Source organism: Hermetia illucens, chromosome 2 (genome assembly GCF_905115235.1).
Source record: "Hermetia illucens chromosome 2, iHerIll2.2.curated.20191125, whole genome shotgun sequence".
NCBI lineage: Eukaryota > Metazoa > Arthropoda > Insecta > Diptera > Stratiomyidae > Hermetia > Hermetia illucens.
This window is the reverse complement of record NC_051850.1, coordinates 109,584,011-109,603,936: the sequence shown is the minus strand read 5'-3', so window position 1 is coordinate 109,603,936 and position 19,926 is coordinate 109,584,011. Positions and strand designations below refer to the sequence as shown.

The following is a 19,926-nucleotide window of genomic DNA, read 5'->3' as shown; positions in this document are numbered from 1 at the left end:
AAATTCTGTTTTATTCAGATTCAATCTGAGACCGTGTTACATGAAGCGATCATTCCATTTTTCAACAAGTTGCTTGAGATCAGCGTTGCTATAAGACACCAAGAAAACATCATCGGCATAAAGCAGTAATGCATGTTGGATGTCCCGTGTTGCAGAGTCCATAAAAAGAACAAAGAAGAGTGGTGGGGGGCACTTCTTTGATGAACCCCGAAAAAGGCACGAAGCGGTTTTTATATGCCCGCCACACTTCGCACTTTACTCTTCGGAACGTGGTACGAAATTAAGCCAGCGCGCGAGTTCTTCTGGTACTAGGTGTTGTCGCAGAGCATATCAGATGAGTTTGGGTGCCAGACAGTCGAATGCTTTCTCCTGTAGAGACGTAGATGTCTTTAACGAAACCCAGTTATTTTAATGATGTTCAGAATACATTTCAGAGGAATTCGTTCAAAAATCTTCATGGTATGGAACAGAAACTAGATCGGACAATAATTTCGACATTCTGTTGAACTGGCTTTCTTTTCGCATATTGGGACGATGGTGCTTTCTTTTTTTTTTGTGCTCTATCCTCCTTCATAACCCAACTAAAAAACTCACTGAGTCATAGTGTTGGGTCTCCGCTCTTTGGATTACAGAGCTCAGATGCTATGTCGTCAGGTCCTGTTTCTTTCCCGGATTTCATCGGTTTTATTGCTTGCTAGACTCCAGTGGTGCTGCGTGGTGGAATTGGTCCATTTCGGCAATGCTTGTGGAAGCGGAGGATGAACAAATTCCTCGTTCAAATCTGCTCGAAATATTCGAGTGTTCAGTTCATCGTAGATCTTCGTAATGAATCGCTCGGGTAACAGCGATGGCTTACTTTGCTTACCGATTGGCATTCTTGTAAATTTTCCAGTTGGCCAGTGTTTTGTAGATAAGAAAGAAATGATATAGGCATTTATTTTTATGCCAGCTCCGTACTCTTAAACCTCCACAAACGTATGACTTGCTTTTGCGGACTAAACATGGCCATCCACACATTTGCTAGTGCGTTAGTTTTTTCTGAGCACGTAAGCGAATTTGTACCCAAAAACTAAAACTGCATCCAATCGGCTGCAAGTGCTTGCAAATCAATGCAAAACTAAGCCAAACACTCCTTCCATATGTTTGAATTTACCTCACAAACATGTATTGCGGACCATCAGTTGGACATCGTTAGGGCAAAGCCAAGTATCTCGAACAGCCGAACTTGAGGTGCTTTGCGTACAGTCAATTAAATACAACTAATTGGGGGCATATGCGGGCGATTGGAACTGTTCGAATGGAATCTACCTTTCTCCAATTCGTGTCACATTGTAGCTTTTCTGGCGATCTCAGACTGAGCGTTAGCTCCAAAATCGAATAAGCCGTTGGGCGAATAATCATCCTGCAAACCAATTTTTCGATTGAATGCAATAGTGAATGGGGGGGGGGAATATTAGGTTATACCTAAAAATCGAGTGTGACCGTTACTTATCAAACTGGAAGTTTCGCTTCCTAAAGGCTGGAACAACTGTCATTGTAACTAAAATGCTGTTTTACACAAAACCTTAAAAGTTCCTCTTTACCTTAGTTACCGTTGTAGGGATCCAATTGAAAGTGTTTTTCCAAGCAAAATGCCAGGAATCCGCGGAAAGCCATATTTCTTTGTATGTGATTATCGGTGATAAATATACCCCAGGAAGTTCTTTATATCACTTTTTATCAAAATGTTATCCCCAGTGTGTATGTACTTTCAGAAATGGCAGCATTGGCGTCGAAGTTTACGGGATATTGCGACAGTGCTAATCCCATGGGAACTACAAATTAAGGAAATCGAGTCGCATTTCGGATCCGTAGTGGCTTCCTACTTTACATTCTTAAGATGGCTGCTCTGGGTTAACATTGTAATAACTATCATGCTTTCAGCCTTCGTGATTGTACCAGAGGTAAGTTCAGTTACTCTTTCTCCACAGTGCCGAATTTTGGAGAAAGTGAAACTACATCTCATCAAAATACTCTAAAAGGCTGCAGAAAACCAGCTTAAAATTTGGATTTTCCAATATAAATATTCTTGTTTCATTTATCCAGTGGATGGGTCTCGATAAACAAATTAAGGATGAAAGGAAAACACCTTTGAAAGGTGAACTGAAAATAGCCGGGAATTTTATGACAATCTGGGAATTCAATGGCTACTTGAAGTACTCGCCCCTATTTTATGGGTAATATAGGCTTCTGGAGATATTATGCAGAGCAAATGGCAAACAGTTCTATTTTTCCAGGTATTATTCCAATTTTTCTGGTGCTGTTAGATGGGGCTATAATCTTCCATTAGCATATTTTTTAACCAGCCTAGTTGTCTATATTTACAGTTTTGTAGCAACGTTAAGGAAGTGAGTATAGTTCACCCTTTTAGTTAGACTAGTTCTTCACATTTATTTTATGATGCGCTTACCACGGAATTTCAAATTTCTGAACAAATCAATCATAAATTTGCAATGAAATCCTGTATAATATATCCTCATGTTTATGTCTTCTTCAGAATGGCGGAAAACTCCAGATCTTCAAAGCTCTCAACAAAGGATGATGAATGTGTCTTCTCATGGAAACTTTTCAGTGCTTGGGACTACATGATTGGTAAAATTAATCCTTTAATTATTGTCAACTACTCACTAATCATTAAATATCTCTCCTTAGGACACGGTGAAACTGCTCATAATCGAGTTGCATCTATAGTTTTAGGTTTCAAGGAAGCGCTCCTTGAGGAGGCTGAAAAGAAGAAAGACAAGCGAAAGTAAAAGACTACCCATTTACCCATATGCACCTAATGATAACTAACTCCTCCCTTTTATTATTTGTTACAGCTGGAAAGTGATTCTGATGAGGATAATTGTGAATTTGCTTGTACTTGGATTACTTGGTGCTTCTGCTTATACAATCATTGTTGTTGTAGATAGGTAAGGTCAGAGACCAACTGCTTTAATGCTCATATCAGTGTCAGTTCCAGCTTAAGGAGTCATATCAGCCTGTGACTTCCTTTAAACGAGTTTTGTTAAACATTTTCTATGTATACTATATGAACTCCATTGCGGTGCAGTTAACACAAACCAAACAAAGCCTTATTAAAATCGGTTTACTGCTTTTCTTAGGGAAGTCTCCAAACAACACTGACCTGGATACGCCAATTGCAATGTCTACTAAGATTTCGTAAGCGTTAGCTAGGAAAGTGCAATATTAAGAACAAGTTTACTTATTTTACCAAAGAAAAACTTTATTTGTTAACATCGGTCTTAAGACTAACTGCAAATTGCATTATTGAAATCCAAAGAGGAATAAAATGCAATTAAATGCAATTTTATGGAATTTGCAGAATATTTTATGAGAGCCGATGTAAGTGGAATTTCCCAGCAAATTTTCGCCATTCGCGTTCAAGTTCATATGGCATAGAGAGAGAGAGAGAGTTTCTAATTTCGATAATGTAACTCGCCTGGAATCCTCATGGGGGTCCAGTTCACTCTCTCTAGCAAATTTTTGTTCGATATGCGGACTTCGTAACCGTGCTTTTACCCTGGATAGAGCTGATAATTGAGTATCCCAACTTCTTAGCCTGCAAGCATTCTTCCATCTCTCTCGTTCTCCGCGTGAGAAAGGAGAGATAATTGACATTATATATTTAAATTTGAAATTTTATTTTTTACAGTAACTATTATATTTTTTTCATATATTCATATATATGAAGCTTTCAGTGCCTGGTTGGAATCAAATAATAAATATTTATTAAAAAAACCCATTTGCCAAAGCTGCAATAAGTAGCTATCCTGAGTCGACGAATGTTGCATCATCCAAGACGAAGTGGAGTTCCCCAAACTGGTGCCCACAGTAAAACGAAGCTTACCACCTTTGCTATAAGCACTGCAGTTCCCTTAAGTTTGATATGATCCTTAATAAAACCATAATTGCGCTGGATATTTTGCTGCAACCGCTACTATAAATGCTAGTTAAAATCAAGCTTTGCATATATCAATACTCATGTAAGTGTTGTGACATGACTTCCAATTCTAATGCGTGGTAATGAGACATGTTTCCGTTCTTTTTTCCGCAAATGTCAGTGCAACGAAACTTTAAGAGCAATAACTGCTGCACAGCCTCTTTCTAGATGTCCAATTTGATTTAATAGCATCAATAGGTTATTTGGCTTTTTTCAGAATCTATTTTTGCCAGTTTGAAAAGCCTCCTTCTTTCTCCAAAAATTGGGGGCAATCAAACTTACTCTCCGTTGTGTCTAAGAAACATATGATCCGTCAATAAGATGGTGTCTTGCCAGCGGTTTCCAAGATGCGGGAAATGTCCAGTTGGACATGCAAAAGACTTAGCGAACATATCCGGCCGAAACTTCATGGTGAGTGTGTAAACCTTATTCTGTATGCTGTTCAGGGTTTGATGTCTTCGATCTACTCCGAACTTCTAGTGGCTAGAGTAGAGGTCCGTGAAGGATGGCAGGACCTCTGTTACTAGCGGATTATTTTCCTTACACCACCTTCGCTGGCGTATAATATAGATAACTGCCTAGAATATTCTAACTAACTACACCCTCTTGAATGATTTTTCTACTTCCCCACTTCCGGGTCTCTGCGTTGAAATACACTCCCTTTCTTACAAAATAAAGTGTCCAGTATGTCCTCAGATTCATATAGTGTGAAACTTGTTAAGACATAGAACTGTACTCATATATCTGAGGAATCAAATGTTTAAGTCATCAACAATCACCTTTAGATTCCCCATCTTTTCGTCAAGGACAGAATTGTTAAGCATATTCTAACCTCAGGTCATGCGACTTGTTGAGGTGTGGGCTGCCAAGCCCGTGACCCATACACCAACGTCCAGATTTCTGTGGGGTTCACTTATGTTGGCAATTTCCAGCTCAAATTCGCGCAAATCCATAAGTCTTCCATTCACGTTCAGTTCGGCCTGTCAGTTACGGCCGAAGAGTCCGCACTTGACCGGCGACCGTAATATGGATGAGATGCAGTTGGTCTGGCAATTTTGATTGGTCAGGCCGGTGATCGAATGAAAAATGACTCGACCAACTGCCAGACATGTTTGTTTAGGCTGCGACCAAGTATTTTATGGGCATCTTTACGCTCGTGAACATTTTTGATAAATGCTCACACACAAAAATATTTCAAATTGTCGTCTCAAGGCCTTTTACGTACAAAGCTGAACTAATGATCTTGCTACTTGCCGGTACGCGGTTAGGGCTTTTAATTCAACTGGCGACTGCTCATGTTTTCTTGGCCATCCTCTCCCCAAGCAAGCTTTAGACCTGCTTGCAAAAGCAATCACCTGCTTTTCCTCTTCCCGACTATTCCCTCTTGTCGGAACTGCCAATATGCGGTTTTTCCTTTTTTGGGGGCTGGTGATTCGCTCTTTTCACGTATAGTCCAGTCATTGAAGCTATCAACCTGCGAATTCTTTCGGTCAAAACTGATTGATATGGAATTTGAAGTGGGAGTAGAGGGTGGTATAAGAAACAAAAGTTATATGTCTTATGATTTATTGTAAGCAGCCCCAATCAATCCCACCATGTTTATGACAGACCCGTAAGTTTTCTCTCTTACTCGTCTTCTATTTTAGTTTTATGTTTTGGTCCAGATATAAGAGATGTGCAAACACACCCATGGGCCAATATATGTATGTCGATCGGCATCCTTCAAGTTTCTTCGTGAGGCGCATCGTCTGAGTCAATTCTGAAGTCACATAATCTTAAAGCAAACTACAGTCATTTTGGTCATATTGCGTATTGTTTTCAATGCGGTCCCCTAAACAGGTGCTGGATGGAGTAGTGCTGACAAATCTAGCTATAAACAACCTACGCGTGCATCGTGGGCTGCCAACATTCAGCAACACTCGCGATATATTTAGCATCTAAAGTCGCCCTTACGTCGTAGGCATAGCCTATTACCGTAGCCTGCCTGGCAACTGAGACGTTGGGGACAGCATTGTACATGATGTTCCCCGATAGTTATTCACCACAAAACCATGTGGAAGAACCGCGGTGATAATGTAATCTATGAGTCAATCATCTTATCGTACCACAACCTCTTTTCTGTACTGCTGCTTTTGATCTTAGTTTTCTTGCATCCATGACCAATCTGTCCAACATATTCTGAACTCAACCAATGTGAGGCTATAGCAACGATAGAACTCAGTTGCAGTCTGCCTATCGTATTCTATGTAGGTAGATCACTGCATAATCAGAATTTTCTACATCCTCCCCTCTTTTCAGAACGGTTATCGGTCTATGATAGCCAAGTGAGCATCCCATTCGCCGTAATGTGAACTTTTCCCCACACTTTCTGCATGGGTCAGATTTATGAATAGCACTTGAATATATCCTCGCTAAATGTCCAAAGAATGCGCACTTGATGCACATAGTTGGCAGACCACCCATCCACTGCAGACTTTTCCAAAGTTCAGGAGCTTATTTGTTTAACATAATGGTAGTCAGATGATCGTGGTCTGTGTGCCACTGTATATCTTTCATGTTGGCCCATTTCATTTAAAACCGTAACGGTACACAGTATTACGATACACTGTAGAAGACAAAGTAGTCAACATCACTCGCCCGTGATTATTACCTCATTTACAGCTGAGTTGATTTGTATTCAGTATACAGTCACAATACAAATCCCAATGGCATCACCTTACTAAGCGCTTAGCCATCCGGGCACTCCTGTATATCCTGAAGCTTAAACTGTTCTACTGAAGTAGTGCAGTTATCCGCGTTAGAAGTAACCTCATCTAAGTTCTTGTACTGATGAAAATTTCATGCTTTTAAGCAAGCATCGCAGGATTTTTGCTAAGTGAAATTTTGGACCAAAAAAAGAGGGAGTGAGTTGCTCCCCATTTAGTCCCGTCCGGCATCAAATTAATGGGAGCTTAGGATCCCGCAATTCTGAAAAAAAAAGTTCACTTCCTTGCGAGAGTCCCTTTTGCTGATGCGGATTGGCTTAATAATTTCTGTACCGCTCTCGTAATCATTTCTGAGGCTAACATGTGGATCCGAATGTTCTTAGGTGACAACAGTGTTCTGGCTACAGGTTCCACCTTTGCTCTGTGCGCGGCAAATCGGGTGCAATTGAGAACAACATGCTCTACATCCTCCGCATTCACTTTGCATGCCGCGCAATAAAGGTATCCGCAATATCCTCTGTGCCCGTTCAGAAATTGGGATCACTACACCGTCGTTTAAACCACTTTCAGGCACCTGGGATAATTCTTGAAGTCTAGTGTCCTTTAAGTGAATCTTGCGATCTCTTCCACCACTCTAGAATAGCTTCAGTCCGTGCTAACTATCGACAATTGGTATAGGACTCACCGATCGTATATGTTGCTTTATAGTGACGTGGATTCTTGCTGCCAAAAAGGTCAATGAGCACCTTGCCTACTATTACACAAGCTGTTTCGTCTGATGTTGTACGGTAAGCGCACCATGTTCGCAATGCTTTTAGTCGGAATTGGGCTGCAGTTTTTCCTATTTAGTTTTTTCTCCAATACTGAAGCCCAGATAGGAAAGCTTCACCTATATTCACCAACAAGGCAGTAACTCAAGATGTTGTTGTTGTTAAACTCTAAGTTGAAGTTTAATTTTTGGTCAAACATGACTACTAGGTAATTAGGTGGTTACCAATATATGGATTGTTCACCAATCTCAATCATTGCCGATTTTTCTTCTTTCGTTTAGTGAGTAAATAATTCAATTTTATGTTCTGTTAGCTCGAGGCTAACGTCTTCAAGGTAAGATCTAATTTACCAAGTTAATTCACTAGGGAGGATCTAGATTTCCTTCATATCTTGTGCCACGCTAGTCAGTAAGATGTCTTTAGCGAAGGAAATAACAGTTACCTCTTTGGAAGGTGTAACGTCAAAATTCCGTCATATATTATAATCCAGAGGAGGGAGGCCCGAGGACCGATCTTTGTGAATCTCGTGAATCGAAGCACCACAAACTCTCCAAGAGGAATTCTATGATAATGCGCACCAGATATTTAGAACTCCCTAATTTGTGTAAAGCCTCAATTATTTTTTTTCACGTCGATGAATTAAAACCATTCCTTACATCGAAAATAACTCTTTCTCTATTGCTGGCTTCATAATTTTTGCATATTGATCTCATTGACAATAGGCCTCGACATTCAAAATTCGAACTGTCTATCTGAGAGATCACCTTCTCTCTCCGTAATCGGCAGAAGCCTATAATAGATAACCCGTTCGAATAATTTGCCAATGCCGTTCAATAGGCATAAAAGATCAAGGATCACCCGGAAGCTAATTTAGCTTCAGAATTAGCACTAGCTTCTATTCCTTTCCCGTTCCTCACCAAATTTCATCTGGTACCATGACAACCGAGATAAAGTTCATATATCTCAGGGAAATTGCTGGGCCTTGTGTCCTCAACCAAGTTATTTGCGGTTGGCCCCCTGGTGGGAGTTTCTTGGGGTAGTGAATATTTCCACATCGCGGACAGAGACCTTCAAGCTTCAAACGTGGAGTTCCGCTGTACAACTCGGGTACCATACTCCTTAATTCCGTAGGGACTTCAGGTAGGCCTTGCATACAACAGTATGAATCTGTGCCATTCACTCAGTATAGCCTCGTACCGTTGGTGCTTGTCGCAGCGGGGCTCTGATTATAGTCATAAAATAAATCCGCGTCTTAAGAAAACCGTGGCGTTGAGCTTAAACATCGGGAGCTTACGTGAAACCAAATGTAACTGGAAGTACGGAAATTTTATCTATCTGAACAATGGATTGGTTCGATTCACTTGGAACTAGTAAGAATAAAAAATGTTAATAATATCCCGCAGCAAATCAGGATTGGTGATTTACTTATACAAAAATTTACACAAACATTCATACTTGAAACGTAGATCTTCCAATTTTCGATTGATTTTAAAACAAATTCTAAAAAATGACACTTCATTTACTCCACACAATACCCTTTTTATGCCTATTATGCCTTAAGCAGATTCATGACAAGATGCTACTGAAACTGGACTGGTTATTCATTTTTAAGTATTTTGTTAGTTTGATCTCGAGAATAAGATACTCTAACTTATCGACTCGGGTTCAAACAAATATATACATAGAACACCGTCATGTGTTGCACAACTTCTCCTCGCAGGTCAGAAAACGTGGACGATAATGCATCATGGTGGAGAAGGAACGAAATTACCATCGTGATAAATGTGATATCCCTAGTTCTTCCAATGGTATTCGAAGTTCTTGGTTTGTTAGAGAGTTTTCATCCGCGTGAACAACTGCGCCTGCAATTAGGAAGGTACTTCATAAATATGCTAATGCACTCTTCACCATTGTCTCATATATAATCTTTCTTGCAGAATAATGATTCTTAATTTACTAAACTTGTACTCCATGATCTTCGCATTGTTCTTCAAAATAACTGAAAAGACAGACCGATTGGAGGAACTTCGCCAAACCATTGCGAATGCAACGTCCGAAAGAAGATCACTCCAAAGTGCCTTAATGGCTTTCGAGCTCCCTACGACCTCCAGTCCAATGTCTATGAACCTGATTGCCGACTTCTCAGACGCCAGTGAACAAATATCCTTTTCGGTGAAAAATTTTATGAATGATATCACAACCATAGCTTCGGAAACGGTAACCAGGTGCTACACGATCATGGTCAATTGCTCAAAACCGAAAAGTTCAACGAGTAGTTTCTTAGCAACAACGTTATTATTATCCAATTTGAGCACCACTTTTAAACCTGATGAATGGAGGAATGAAACCGAACCAATGTCTCTGTCGAGCACGATGTCTACCAGCACTACGGAAGATCTGTCTTATTACTATGATTACGGAGAGAATGAAACTTATTATTACACAGAGGAGGAACGGGCAGCAAGGAGGGGGAGGTCTATTTCGCTCAACTTTAGTATGTACAATGGATTTCCAGACAATATCCAAAACATGACCACAAATGAGAGTTTTATTGAAAACCGAACAATCCATTTTGAAACAAATGATACCCAATTTATACCCACAACCACATTTTCACCCCTCAACTTATCGGAAACATCTGAGACAATTCTTTCGGAAACAACAACGGAGTCAGACGAAGATGGACTGGAACAAGACATGCTAACCATTGACTTTTACCCTGACTACCAAAATGGTGATGAGATGGAGGAAAACTGTACTGAAGTAGTTTGTGAACCTTGGAATGAAACAACAACCGAATCAGATGGTTTATATTCAACGACAACAGAATTTTCAACTAGCACAGAAGTTACTACTCAGTTCGTGGAAACTCCAGCAGAAATCCTGACCAATTCCTCAACTGCCCTTTTGATGGCAACTACGACATCGATTCCACCTGTTGTGGTTACGAAGGAAATGCTCAAGGATGCAATTCGAAATGCAACGAGAAAATTGAGGGATGCACGGAAAAATCTAACTGGTCTTTGCTGGGAAACAATGTTAGGACAGGAAATGGCAAAGATTCTGGTAACTGATTTGGTGAGTAAAGCGCTTTTACATAGAAGATTACATTTCAGGTGCGTCATAGGAGTCAATTCCGAAAGTATATTTGTTCTACTTTCTGCGATTTTTTAAGTAGATTTTCCTATATGACAGCTTCTCTATACTGATGAAATTTGGTGCTAAAATATTAAATATTTACCAAGTTATAGTGAGGTATGCTCTTCTGCATGCGGCATATTGAAGTGCGTACAACACGAACATTTTTAGCGCGTTTTTCTCGGAATCATATTTTTTCAGAGGGTGAGATGTTCAACGAAAATTGTGAAAGGTCGAAATTTCTTATTTTTACTCTGGATCTTCCTTGAAAAATAGACCCGGTATTTGAAAAATTTCATTTTCAACTCCGCGATTTTAATACTCAATAAGGTAAAATTATGATCCTGATTCGGACGATAGCGACAAGTATATATAATTGGAAAACATTTGACTTCTTGGTTGCAGATTACTGCAATTGGTGACAACTTCCACCAACCATACACCTTTTCTTAGAGGAGTCCACTTTGAGCGCAAAATACAAATACAAATAATTATTAAAATCACTAAACAACAGGGTTAACAAGATTGAATAAATTACACTTCTTTTTCTTCTGAAAAAGAAATACTCCCAAAGGAAAACCCCCTCAAACTGATCTTGCGTTATTTGTGGCTGCGGAAATCCAAAGAAAAGCTTATGATGCATAATCGAAAAATTGGGAAAAAATTCCTCCTTCCCATACTTCGTACTTAATTGGAGGTATGCACACAGGACACAGTGTGTTAAAAGGACAAGTTAAACAAGTCGGGAAACCGGAAGCTGGACGCTTCAGGTACGAAAGGTTTTGTGTATTTCTTAGTACGTAGCACGTAATATATGCATATGTCCACTTTCGGGTGATATTGACATTGATAGTCTTCAATTTTCAAAGAAGCAACAACTTCGACGTATTATAAATTTGTTAGTAATAGTGCGATTTCCATCAAACTTGGTATGATCATGCTCTACATTATAGCCTACATCACTGCAGAATTTCGTGCCGCTAGGATGAATTTAAGAGGGGTTTCCAGCCAATTACAAAAAACCATAGTAATATACTATTATTAACTTTCTTTGAACAGATATCGGTATAAAAGGTATTTCGGAGCCAAGGCACTATATAGTGGCAGCCTCCTGATTTTTGTCAAATTTTTCGGTTTGGTAGTTTTTGAGAATGGCCCCCTTAGAGAAATGATCACTTCCAACCCCCGCACTCCCCACGTTTCCAAGAAATGTCAAAACTAAGACCGGCTTCGAAAAGTACTAATCGAGACCTTTAATTTGATACTCCACATGACTATATTTGATGAAAAAAAATTTTACACCCCCCTTTTGCATGTATGGGGACCCCCCCCCTAAAATCCAACGTAAAAGGATGTAACTCACTGTATGTGTGAGCGTTCACAGTTCCCACCTTTCTACCAAATTTGGTGTCAGTCGCTATAACCATCTCCGAGAAAAATGCGTGTGACGGACAGCCAGACAGACAGACGGACAGACAGACAGACGGTAAACCGATTTTAATAAGGTTTTGTGTTTACACAAAACCTTAAAAAGTATATGCACATTTCATGCGATAGTTTGTGCCACTCCCAATTTCTCCTCTTTTTATTTTCACCCCTCTAAAACCCAGTTTCCCCTTTCTTATTGCACTTTTTATGAGACAGTGCGACAGTTTCATTATCATCACAATTAATGTTGCCCAAGTGATAAATCCATAGCAGTGGAAAAATAACAAAAGCAAATAAAAACATCCATAGCATAACTAAAGTTCGACCCCAAGACATAAGATCGAGAAATAGATACTCAACCTTGGAGGCCTCTGAGATGCACAGTGTCACATGTTGCTCCGATAATAGCTATTAGTTTTCGAAATGCCACTCCTGTGTAGAGTTACGATATAGTTCCAAATGATCTGTAGGATGTTGATGTGGTCAATGCAGGAGCATCCGGAGCAGAAACCAGCCTGCTCTCTACCGATCAAGTGGATTCCTCTGCTACTCTCGACGTGATTTCCATCCTCTTCTTGCCCTATAGCGTCTCATGGAACAGGGAGCGGTCATTCAGATGATCCCTCAATATCCGCAAGGAAATGCTTGTGCCTAGCATATCCGTCCATCTTACGGAATTGAAGGCATTTCTGACACCAAGCGTTATGAAGGGCACTATCCGTTGACATCGGCGGCTGTGTGCCTCGGCCCGATGGACCGCACCCACGACGTACATAACAGGATCCACTGTCGATCTCCTTGTTCTGAACCCAAACTGCCTTGGGGATAAGTCCTCAGCAGCGCGGATCGCTTCAACGAGTCTACTACTGAGAAGTTTTTCCAGCACTTTCCCGGCCGTGTTAAGCATAAACACCGGTCGGTATGCAGATGGCTGCTCGTGGTCTCCTTTTCCCTTGCTGATCAGTGCGAGTCTGGCTACCTTCCAGCGACAAGGAAAAATGTCCTCCTTCAAGCAAGCGTTGAATGCCCTAAACAGCAAGTCTGCATGTTGGCCTACACCACCAGCACCTGGCGCCTTCTTGTTTTCATGGTGAGAACCACATCTTCGAGCTCTCCCATTGTAAAAAGGGGACAACGCTCAACGCTTTCCCCGCTATTGACATCAACCCGTACAGAATGCCTGAGGAATAATGTCCATACAATGCGGGTCATCTGGTCAATACTTAGTATGCAGAGCTTCCGTAGAGTCCCGATTTTCCCAGCCAAGTCCCCACGGGTCCTCATTCCTTGTTGGCTAGGTTGTGGCAGCCGCGAGCTTTGCTTTTACCTATCACGCTATGGAGTCTACATTTCGCTGATTTATATTGCGCCTTTATGGCGCATGTCTCCTTGTTGGTGTGTAAACGTTGTACTAAACGGCGGAGCTTATGAAGCTTCCTCTGCTGTCGACCAGTACATAAAAGGCTTGTCACGGCTGGGGCTTGGAAGCCTCACATGCTGTCGTTATCAGGTTCATCATTGAGTTCACAACAGCATCAGCTGCAATGCTACTATCTCACGAAACAACCTCCAGCGCGACTCTGGCTATTCAAGAGCGCGCTGGGTTGATGCACGCCACCAAGTAGCGTCAACAACTTCGACCGCGATGTACTGGTGATCACTTGCCAGAACCCCATCCACCGATGGTGTCAGAGATTGCGACGCAAAAGTGGTGTCAAGGATGCTTCCTTCTGGGTGCCTAAACGTTGGCATGGATCCCGTGTTTAAAACTACGAACCGCTATTTCCTGAATCCGTTTCCCCCTGGAGTCTGGCAGAAGCGTTCAAGGGTCCTAGTATTAATTTCATCGGTTACCAGGACTCGCCCTTCTGTGCCCGAAACGGCGTCCTCAAGAGCACCAAGCCGATGCCGAAAATCCGTCTCATTCGGCGTCAGGTAAACGCCATTCGCTCGGCTTTGGATAAGAACACGAAGTCGAACGTCATCCCGACCCCAGATGATGGCGATACCCAATAAGTCGAGATGTCATGAAGCCGGGTCGCTATTTCAATATTGCTCGCTGATTTTCACTAGATCAGCCTTTCCCTTAGGTACAGGTGAACGGTTGCACTCCGGTGCATGTTAATTTGTAAGATGCGGATCATGCCATTCCCACCTTAGCCCTTTTCAGTTATATGCTAAAGATTGGACACCGTCCCCAGCACGCAGTGTGTGCGACGCTCTCACCAAACGCGCCACGATCTCTGCTGAGAACGCAACTTCCGCATCTCCGGTCCGTCTCTTACAAGTTGCTGACGTGTGTCCATAGACCAGACACCTGTAGCACTTGATGCGGATTATACGCATTCGTACCCTGCATTCTATTCCTCCAATTTTGATTTTCTTGCTGCTGAGGAGTATCCTCGCATATTGCTCGGGGCCTTCCACCACTGCGAGTTTTTGGTCTAGAACATTTACAGAGGTGATACCTATCCGGGCGTTGGTTACCCCTAAACATTCATGCATTCACTAAGGACTTCCGCAAATGTGTTACCTTCCGTCGGCTTAATGAGCAGGGACGGTCCAATCCTTCTTCGTTCTGCTACTGGCTTTTGGATTGTAGCCTCCTTGTCTTTGGACAGACAGGTCTCTGGCGGCGTAGTCAGTTGTTTCCTTTTATCCTTCTTGGCCTTCTTTTTTGGGCCCTGGAAACTACTTTAATAAAATATTCTGTTCTCCCAGTTCGCTTTGCAGTGGGCTGTCTACGTCCGTTTGGCGCTAGCAGTGATCTCAGCGGGAAGTGCGCCTGTTTCTGGTTTCCGAATATCTTCCGCTGCTCTCCACGCACGCCTGTAGAAGAAGATGCGATCCAGTAGTTCCTCCAGTTTCATCAGCCCGTTTTTGACGCCTTTGCTGACGTTCCTCGGGAGGTACGTTGCCGGCCGCATTGCCCCGCATTTCCTGATGAGTCTTTCCTCTTCGGAGCTAGGTAGGACGGTCGACTGAACTCTTACCCGATTCGTGTCCAAATCTACCTGCTCAGGATTAGCAAATCTAACTGGGTTTTTTTCAGAACAGGGGCACTACAGGGTATAGGAGTTTCCATCCCCGCACCGTCAGTCACGCCATTTGTTAAGGCTTCCTTTTTATTTGGATGTCTCGGTGTCACAGAAGATATTTCAGCCTTCGCTGAATAAGGCATTTTTGTGCACAAATCAACTTAACCTCATACTCACTGAAATGTTTGGAGAGTCCAGTTAAATCCGTTAAATGAAAACTAACATGTTTACCAGCTAAGAAAGCCCTGCAAATCCGCTTTTCATTCCTTGATCACAGAGAAGACACAACTCTGAAAATCGAGTACGCACTAGATGTGTTTGTGGACATTAAAGGGTTTTCGACTGTGCAAATTTCCAAAAACTTTCTGATACCACCAGAGCACAGTGTCGAGATATTTTAATGTGGTAGCAGGGGCTAATGTTCCAATAAAAAACGGGAAGAAAGTTTCCCATAAGGACAAGTGGCACAGCCGAAATGTTGCTGGACACACCAAACTTTCGTATCAGAACCTAACGTACACACTTCAAAATTTGTCCTCTGGAAAAGCAATAAGTATTGTTGGCATTCTGACTGGCCATAATTCTCTAGATTAGAAAGACATCCTGCAAAATGATACATGTCCATCATGTAATGAGGGAACGGAATCACTTTCTATGTGAATGCCCCACCTGTGCACACTTCAGATATCAAATCATGCAATACATAAACGAGTCTGGAATATTCCATTAAACGAAGATGTCGAGGGTAGTGAACACAATATTCGTAGTGCTTCAAGAGCTAGAGCCAAACAGGACTGCTACCCCGTCAACTGTTTTCATACGGGGACAACATTCTTTCTTAAGACTACTGAAGTCGAAGTGCCCTTCAAATCTGAAAATTCCCAGAAAGTGAAAAAAGGGGATGATCGTCAAGATTTCAAAGGAGGGCACTCGTTTGAGTTTAGCAATTGGAGTGACATCTGCGCACTTCCTACCTATAAAATAATCCTGGAACGCATCAAAGAACATCTCGAAAGTTCGATCGGCTCCGGATCCTCTAGCGTTCACCACATCAACACCCTACGGATTATTTTGGAACAGTGTGCAGAGTTTAGATCTTTGCTTCGCCTGCTCTTCATCAATTGTGAGAATGTGATAATATGAGCAAGAAATGCATTTGGCGAGCTCTACGCAGAAGAGGCATTCCGCTGATATCGCAGCGGCATATAATGGCGCCTGCTACGCCGAGGTAAAATATCGGAGGATTCTGAAGCGGAGTTCACAATGGTGCCATTTTGTCACCGATATTATTTCTTCTTGTTATCGGTGATGTTCTTCATGCTGCTTTATCTGGAGGACGTGAAGGAATTCAATGGACGATGACGGTTTCCCTCAAACACCTCAACGTCCTAATGGCTCCGGATTTGGAAAAGAGGTAGAGGTAGACGAAGGATAACCACCGTGTATCCCTGTCTACAGTAATGGGCAGAGTATCGAAAGTGTTGATGAATTTATCTATCTAGCAAGCGTGATTTCTGCCGACGGTGGCACCAAACTGAATGTTGTCCGACGCATTAACAGCGCTAGATCCACTTTCACTGCTTTGTCTAAAATCTGAAAATGCAGTCATCTTCACACCACCACCAATATCAGGTTGAAACTGTTCTGTGCTGGTGTTCTTTCTGTGTTGTTGAATGGCCCTCGTACGCACTGTGATAGGAAGAGGGAAGTGCGGACTACGGCCTGCAATGGAATTCACTCTCCCAAGATTGTCGACGAGTGGGGCGCCCCAAGGGCGCTTGTCGGAGAACAGTAGAGGAGGAGAGCGAGCGTCTCCTGGAGTCGTAGAAATTCCCCTTTCGAACGAGACCAGTATAAGACACATCGCTTTCTTTGAAAACTGTTATTACTTCCAAATGAACTCTCTTGTTGTCCTGTTTTTCTGCCCATAATCCGATAGAGGAGCCACCGTCGATATTTTACCGACTTTTGTATTTTTTTCTACCACATCAGTTTTTTATGTGAAATTACGTTTGCCTGTTTATCATTGGTTAGCGTCCTAAGGGGTCACTTGATTCGTTCGCACTCGTATATTTTTTGAAAGTTTTTGTCCCTTTTCTATATTGGGAAACTGCGTTTTCCATATAACTTTGTCAATTAGCGCTTGGGCATTTGCTGCACCAGTGTTTGAATGTGAGACAATTTAACGCGGTTCATCAAGACCTGATTAATTTAGTAGATGTTTCGCCTCCCCTCCATCCGCTGGGAGTGTGAATGTCTATCCGGAGGCTATCCCCTTTCGGTGGTTAAACGTCGTTAAAGCAGTGTTTTTTGGATAAATTCTATAATAAAAATATTTGCACGTTTGCTCTGTGTTGCACAATGTAATTAATATTGATTGACAAAATAGGTGACTGTGATTGGTATGTCTCTGCTGCAAGACTTTTTCCGTGCGTTATTCGTTCGATATATGAACCCCTGTTGGATTTGGGATTTGGAAAAGAAATTTCCCCAGGTAATGCCTTTATTTCAGTAAAACACATCTTCAAATAACTATGGCAAATAATACTTATTTTTAAAAACATTTCAGTACGGAGATTTCAAAGTCGCAGAAAACGTTCTCCAGCTTGTATGCAACCAGGGCCAAGTCTGGTTGGGAATTTTCTTCTCCCCTGGTCTGGCAATTTTGAATCTTGCAAAATTGATCATTCTCATGTATGTCCGCCTTTGGATCATTTTCACATGCAATGTTCCACATGAAGTGGTTTTCAAGTAACGTATTCACAACTTATACAAATCTTGTATGGAGCGCAACTAAATTGAATGCTTTCAAAATATTTACAGAGCAACCCGATCGAATAACTTTTATCTATCTTTACTATTGACTATGCTATTTTTATGCGTATTGCCAGTTGGATATGCAATAGTTTGGCTCACTCCTTCTTGGCATTGTGGCCCATTTTCAAACTATAGCAGAATTTCAGAATTTTTCACCAACACCACTCGCAGTGCTCTTCCGAAGTAAAACATTGAAATTATTAAAATAGTTCACAAATAACATTTTTAATTTCCAGGAGCCTTCATAAACCGTTAGAGTATATCACCTCCTCAAGCACTGTTATCCCCTTGCTGTTATTACTAATCCTTATAATTTACTATCTGGTTTCTTTCACGGGAGCATTGAGAGAAGCTAACCAAGACCTTCGAGATCAACTGCAGAAAGAACGCGCTGAAGAACGCAAGAAAATGTGCAAAGTCAATACAGAAAACGAGAAAGCCGGCGAAACTGCTAATTCTATTGCAGCTCGTTGGAGAAAAGTTCTGGAGGCATCATCTCCGTTATCTCCCACTGCACCAGCAGTTCCAGCGGATGTTGAAGAGTCGAAGATACAAGCCAGAAAAGGTAAGTAAAAATACAAGACAATTGGATCTTTTCGATACCTTCGATATTTTATCTTCACACATCAGAATTACTAGGACGAATCATGAAGAAAGCATTGGGTAAAGAATCAGGAACATCAGATGATGAAAGTGCAGCTAACCAACATGGCAATAATGATGGCGAAGACTCTGATACCGAACACCAGGATCCTTTGCCACAAGACAAGGAACTTCCCAAGCTTCCAAAGATACCTCCAGCGGAAACTACCCGAAAAATCAGACGACCTTCACTAATTGACATAGTGCAAATGGTTCGTAGAGAGAGCATTAACGAACCACATCCCATAGGTCGCTTTAAGGTTAATCGAGATGTTGTAGATGCTTCTGAGAACGATCCAGATGTTAATTCCAAAATAGTCGCAGAAAGAAGGAAAAGCTTATTAAAGAGGCAAAGGCAGCTTCACAGAACAGATAGCACCACTCTTCCAGAAAAAGATGATCCAAATGTCAACTACGAAATAGTTAATGAAAAGAATAAACAAGTCGAGAAAAAAACTAAACAAAAACCATCGGCCAAGGGTGACCCGCAAGTTTTCAAGTTCGATGACAAAATCATCGAAGAAAAATCAGAGAAGGAAAACCACAAGAAAGAAAGTCCGCCTAAAGAAAACTCGAAGAAAAAAAAGAATATCTCTCCCACCGAAAAATCGAAAGGCAACATGCCTGAACCACCCCCAATGCCAAAATTTGAACCTAAATCGCCAGCACCTGCGCGAGGACGTCGTAAAATTGGATCTTTCTTAGCTTTAGTCAAGGATGCAGTGAACACTAAAAAACTTGAAACCGAAAATCAGGATCAATGCGATACACCTGACATTCCATCTCCTTTCAGCACATTTGAGGAACCAATTGAAGAAAGCATCAGAGTTATTGCTGAAGAAGGCCTCCCTCAAACTAGTTCTTCATCGCAGTCAGGACCAAGTAGCAAAACTAGAAGGGAAGCGACAAATAAACGCCAAGATTCACAAGGATCTGTTTGGTCGGAAAACATACCAGTTATTACTATTAGTAAAAGTAACAGTGAAGAGTGCATTTTAGAATGTAGCGATAAAGAAGGAGAATCGGCAAAAACTAGATCAAACGAAAAGAGAAAGTAAGAAATTCTCCAAATTTTAATTCAATGTTTGTTTAACGTTAAGATGTAAGGTATAGTAGAGAATAAATTCGTTAACGGTAAAGAGCGCCTTTGAATTATATTTCAGTTCTCGTTGTCTCCTTCATTTTTTTTCCTACCGTAGTCAAACATAATGGGCTGGGGAAAAAGAAATGTCGTATTGTGTCAATAGATGGCGACACTTAAGCATATCTTGTGTTGTACTTATCGTATCGGGTCATACTATACGGCGATTTGAAGACGACAATCTGTGCAACAAGTGTCTCTTTGACAGTGTTGCGATCGTACGTTTCAGTCTCAAGTTATAGCGCGTCAAAAATGGAGTCCACCA

The 19,926-nt window shown here is 41.5% G+C and overlaps 1 protein-coding gene across 1 annotated transcript in view; it reads left to right on the top strand.

Annotated features, from left to right (window-relative positions):
- The window catches only part of LOC119648528 (transmembrane channel-like protein 2-A), a 42,710-nt gene extending 23,077 nt beyond the window's left edge, over nucleotides 1-19,633 (top strand). The window contains exons 6-19 of the mRNA XM_038050296.1: nucleotides 1,755-1,943; nucleotides 2,086-2,216; nucleotides 2,277-2,387; nucleotides 2,537-2,631; nucleotides 2,692-2,788; nucleotides 2,859-2,951; nucleotides 9,178-9,333; nucleotides 9,395-10,535; nucleotides 17,451-17,555; nucleotides 17,631-17,812; nucleotides 17,885-18,061; nucleotides 18,115-18,443; nucleotides 18,509-19,574; nucleotides 19,621-19,633. Of these exons, the coding sequence (XP_037906224.1) occupies nucleotides 1,755-1,943; nucleotides 2,086-2,216; nucleotides 2,277-2,387; nucleotides 2,537-2,631; nucleotides 2,692-2,788; nucleotides 2,859-2,951; nucleotides 9,178-9,333; nucleotides 9,395-10,535; nucleotides 17,451-17,555; nucleotides 17,631-17,812; nucleotides 17,885-18,061; nucleotides 18,115-18,443; nucleotides 18,509-19,574; nucleotides 19,621-19,633 (3,885 nt within the window). The remainder of the gene's footprint in view (nucleotides 1-1,754; nucleotides 1,944-2,085; nucleotides 2,217-2,276; nucleotides 2,388-2,536; nucleotides 2,632-2,691; nucleotides 2,789-2,858; nucleotides 2,952-9,177; nucleotides 9,334-9,394; nucleotides 10,536-17,450; nucleotides 17,556-17,630; nucleotides 17,813-17,884; nucleotides 18,062-18,114; nucleotides 18,444-18,508; nucleotides 19,575-19,620) is intronic.
- The last annotated feature ends 293 nt before the right edge of the window (nucleotides 19,634-19,926 follow it).